Source organism: Chrysochloris asiatica, unplaced genomic scaffold (genome assembly GCF_000296735.1).
Source record: "Chrysochloris asiatica unplaced genomic scaffold, ChrAsi1.0 scaffold00048, whole genome shotgun sequence".
Taxonomy (NCBI): domain Eukaryota; kingdom Metazoa; phylum Chordata; class Mammalia; order Afrosoricida; family Chrysochloridae; genus Chrysochloris; species Chrysochloris asiatica.
In genome coordinates, this window is record NW_006408566.1 from 19,930,870 (window position 1) to 19,935,722 (window position 4,853).

At 37.1% G+C, this 4,853-nt stretch overlaps 1 protein-coding gene across 1 annotated transcript in view; it reads left to right on the top strand.

Moving 5' to 3' along the window:
• Positions 1-1,093: 1,093 nt before the first annotated feature.
• OMA1 (OMA1 zinc metallopeptidase) overlaps positions 1,094-4,853 on the top strand; it is a 106,521-nt gene continuing 102,761 nt past the window's right edge. Inside the window, exon 1 of the mRNA XM_006862506.1 lies at positions 1,094-1,584. Coding sequence (XP_006862568.1) covers positions 1,094-1,584 — 491 coding nt within the window. The remainder of the gene's footprint in view (positions 1,585-4,853) is intronic.

Consider the following 4,853-nt stretch of genomic DNA (forward strand, 5'->3'; position numbering starts at 1 on the left):
GCTTTGTTCTGGGATGCAGTTAAGTGTCTTGGAAAGAGTTTGCTCTCCTTAATTCTTGCTTTTAATCTTTGTTAGGTAAAACCAGAGCACCCTTTAGTCTAGGACTGCTTTTTCCTTGGCATTGAGGCAAATCCTTTGGAGTACTCAGTGTCCCATAAATTAGGTGTTCCAGTTTGGCTGGTAGAAACAGGCACTGTACCTGCCATATGTACACTCTAGATATTGTTCTCTTTAATCATTTCATGTGAATTCTCCCTCAGCTTCAAGGGGATGGATAGAACAGGGAGATTAACTGCAGAACTCTAGGTTCTTTCTTCATGCACTTTGGCCTTGTCTTATACTCTGCCCGGTGAACTCTAGCTACCTTGGCCTATTTGAACTCCCTCCTTCATCTCTTCAATTGAGGGGGACTGTTGGGTTCCTCTTTAGGTTCCTGCTCTTTGCATATTGGTGTGGAAACTCTAGGCAATAAATTAGAGCTATTGTAGGGATTATTTTGTTTCCAAATCTTGAATCACTGTCTTTCATTATGTATTGAGCAGTGTGTTAAAACCATTTTTTTCCTATACTTTTTTCTAGGTTTTTTAGTTGTTAGGTTAGAGGGTATATCTGGTTCCTGTTGCTCCATCTCGATTCCAATCAGAAGTTCAGGGTTTATATTTGAAAGAAGTAAATGTGTGTTTAAAAAATGTGTATGTTTCCTAAACCGTTTTCTCCCCTCAGTTACTTCCAGCTGATAAAAATGTACTGTTGATTTCATTTAATCCATATCTTATTCCCCAAATAATTTAGCTGTTAATGTAATAATAGACCCCCCAATTTAGATTTAAAAAAAAATCAAATTTCTCGCTTATTTCTTGTAAAGTACAAGTAATGTCTCTATATAAAATGACCTTTGGTTTATACTGCTGAAAAGCATTGCTGTAGGGGAGATGAGAAATCTAAGGTAGTTTAGTCTGAGATGTACTAAAGGAAGAACAATTATATATACCCATTTTATAAGTGTTGTATTCCCAGTCTGGTAAATACATAGTTTTCACAGATATTTATAGATTACTTTTTTTTGTGTTTCAGATAATCAAGCAAAAGAAACATGAGCTTCACCTGTGGATTGCAGTCAGCTATGAGAAACTGTGTTTACTTTAGATTTAATTCACTGACCAATGGGAGAAAATATAACACACTAGCTGTAAACTCACAGGGCTGTAATCAAGTACAAATGAACTATATAGTAAGTAACTATCAGGGACTGAGAATAAATCAGTGTGATAGGTTTACTTTTCCTCCTAGAAATGTTCACTTCTATAAGACTTTTAATAACAAGAGAACAGGATGCCTCACAAGTAACAAAAATAAGGAGCTTTGGAGGATTACCTACAAGTGTACTGCATGGAATGACTCTTTCTCAAGACAGCTGTTGATAAAAGAAGTTTTGCCTTTTTCAGCATTGCATCCTTTATGCTGTTTTCCTATAAGAGAGATCAGAAGTTTCCACACTTCTCCACGTTTTCAAGCTGCTCCAGTTCCTCTCCTGTTAATCATTCTTAAGCCTGTGCAGAAACTACTTGCAATCATCGTAGGCAGGTAAACTACATTCCAAAGAATCCACTGAAAAGGTGTCTGTAAAGCTACACGTGTAACGAAAACTTGTTAGTCCTTTCCCTTTTCCTTCCCTGCAACATTTTTTCAAAACTGGAATTTTAAACAATTAGTTCTGACTCCTGGTGTGTGTGGTGCTGTAGGATCAGTACTCTACTGCAAACCACAGGTTGGCAGTTCAAACCCACCAGCTGCTCCTTGGAAACCCTATACAGGGTCTCTATGAGTTTGAATAGACTTGATTGTACTTAACAACAACAATTTTGTTATATATGATTTAATAGTCTTGAATAAATTTACTGCATAATTTTTTAATGTAGAAATATAAATGGCTTAGGCTGGATTCTCTAGAGAAGCAAAACCAGTGATGCTTATAGATGTATATATAAAGGTAAGTTTATATCAAGGAAATGGCTCACATAGTTGTAGTGGTGGGCAAGTCCCAAGTATGTTGGTCCAGTGAACCTAGATTAACAGGTCAAGTAGCAGGCAGGTAGATAGGTAGGTAAGATGGCAGGCAGCTGACAAGTCTTAGGATGGGCAAGTAATATAGCAGACCACTGGTTCAAGTCTGGATGATGAACCAGAAGCATGATCCAGACTCAGCAGAAAGCAGCAAGCTTTGCTTGAATGTCTAATATGTTAGAAGCAGGCCACACACCCTAGGAAACATCTTTTCAATTGATTGGTTGAAATGTAGGTTGTAACTTATGTAGAAGAACATCACTTAAATACATTTGGTTTTGGTTTGGAATTTAAGGCACTTTCGGTGCTGATTTAAGAATACACTCACGCCTAACCAGGTAAACTCTTTACCATTAATTCTTTGTTTTTTTTTCTATTCTATTTCCAACAAATCCTTTTTTTTTTTTTCTCTTGATATTTCTTTATAATAATTGATATTGTTACAGCTAAATAGTACTTTATATTTAGCTTAGTTCCTGACCCTCATTTAAATAATCCTCTGTTCTTTTGTTTGATTTTTGAAGACTGAGGAAAGGTAAAATTAATTATTTAGTTGTTAGGTTATTGTCTTCTTATAAAACTTTCTTAGGTTTGATAACTATTAAGAAGACTTCTTGTGTCCATGTTGTTGTTGTTGTCAAGAGACACTGAGTCAGTTCTGACTAATAATGATCTCATATAGGGTTTCTGAAGAGCAGCTTGTGAGTTTGAACCACCAACCTTGCAGTTAACATTCCAGTGCTTATCCTACAGTGCTACACTATACTTCCATATTAGCCAATCCAGATTGCTTTTTAACAAAAATCAAGAACAACTATTCCTAATTTGCTGTGTTCTTTTATGATTTGACTTTGGCGCGTAGAAACTATATAGCTATAGTAGTTCTAAATTTAAATACCATGGCTGACTCATCCTAGGAGCTTGGTATAGTAGCCCTTTCTGATTTCTAATGGTTCTTTCTCATGCAAAATGGCCTGTGGGTTGGAACCACTGATTTTTTGCTTAGCAACAGGATACTGAGCCACTGTGCCACCAGGGCTCCTCCTTGTGTTTTTTTTTACCCTTTAAAAAAAATTGATGTTAATATTGTGGTGGTGGTGGCAGTGGTGTGCCATGGAGTCGGTTCTGACTCACAGCGACCCTGTATAGGATTTCTGAGGCTGTAAAACTTTATGGGAGCAGAAAGCCTTATCTTTCTCCTATGGAATGGCTGGTAGTTTTGAACTGCTGACCTTGACATCAGCAGTCCTACTTGTAACCACTATGCTACTTGAGCTTCTTTGTTAGTATTATAAGTCACTTAAATATTATTTTTAGAATTTGCTTTGCATACGTTTTAAATAGTAGTAAATCATATGTTGTTATTGTTGTGTGCCGTCGAGGCAGTTCAGAATTATAGCGGCCCTTTACAGAGTTTCTGAGAGTGGCTGTTGGGTTTGAACCGTTGACCTTGCGGGGACCACTCCAATGCTTCTCCTACATTATCACACCTGAGCTCAGAAATCATATGAGGTTCTAAAATAGGAAGTAAGTATGCATCGTAGTTTGGCTTATGTCACTCCAGTTTGAAACATGACTGACAGGTGTTACAGGTATGGCACCTAACAGAATTATTTAAGAAGCCAAAATCCTCTACTTCCTTATTTATAGTGTTCCTGCTCTACTCAGAGAAACATGTCTTTCTTCATGTTCCATAGAAGATGGTGGGGTTTCTGCTAGGCAGCAGCATTGATTTCTAAAATCAATGCTGAGATAGTTTCCCTAGTACCTTGTGCTAGCAGTCTGATGGGCAGTGGAAAGAATAGCTGTTACAGGTATAGATTTTTTTTTTGTAGCATCCTCAGATTTTATTTAGGCAAATCATCCCACTAAGTAAGTAGTGGTTTAGTACTCAAAGTCTGGAATGAAACTGCCTTATTGCTTGGTTGTTCTTATTACCCCCTGTGTGATCTTGGACAAATTTGTTTAACTTCACCATGTCTCATTTTCCTTGTTTGTAGTAGGGTTAATATGGAGATTAAATAAGATGACCTATGGTGGTCAAGTTTCAGCAGAGTTCTCAGAATAAACTAGGAAGAAGTAGAGGCAGAACACTTCTGAATAGTTGGCCATTGAAAACCTATGAATAGCTGTTAAACAGTGCCAGAAGATTTTCAGGTGGAAGGCACTCACGACTGGGGAAGAACTGCCTCCTCAAAGTAGTGTTGACCAGTTGACCATAATGATGTGAATACAACTTAGCTTTTGGCACTTCCCGTTGGTTGATGGGAAACAACTCAAAATGCAAAGAAACAGCTGTAAACATCCATTAATAATTAGAATGCGAAATGTGCAAAGTATGAATCTGGGAAAACTGGAAGTTGTCAAGAATGAAATGAACACATAAAATTGATATCTTAGGCATTACTGAGCTTTAGTGAACTGGTTTTGGCATTTTGAATCTGATAATCATGGTTTATTATGCTGGGAATGTCAAATGAAGAGGAATGGTGGTGTACTCATTGTCAAAGAATACTTCAAGATCTGTCTTGAAGTACAGTGCTCTCTGTAATTGGATAATGTGCCTACAAGGAAAACCAGTTAATACAACCATTCTTCAAATTTACGCACCAACTACTAAAGCCAGTGATGATGAAATTGAAGAATTCTACCAACTTCTTCAGTCTGAAATTGATTAAATATGCAATCAAGATGCACTGATAATTGCTGGTGATTGGAATGCTAAAGTTGGGAACTAAAAAGGATCAGTAGTTGGAAAATATGACCTTGGTGATTAGTAATGATGCTGG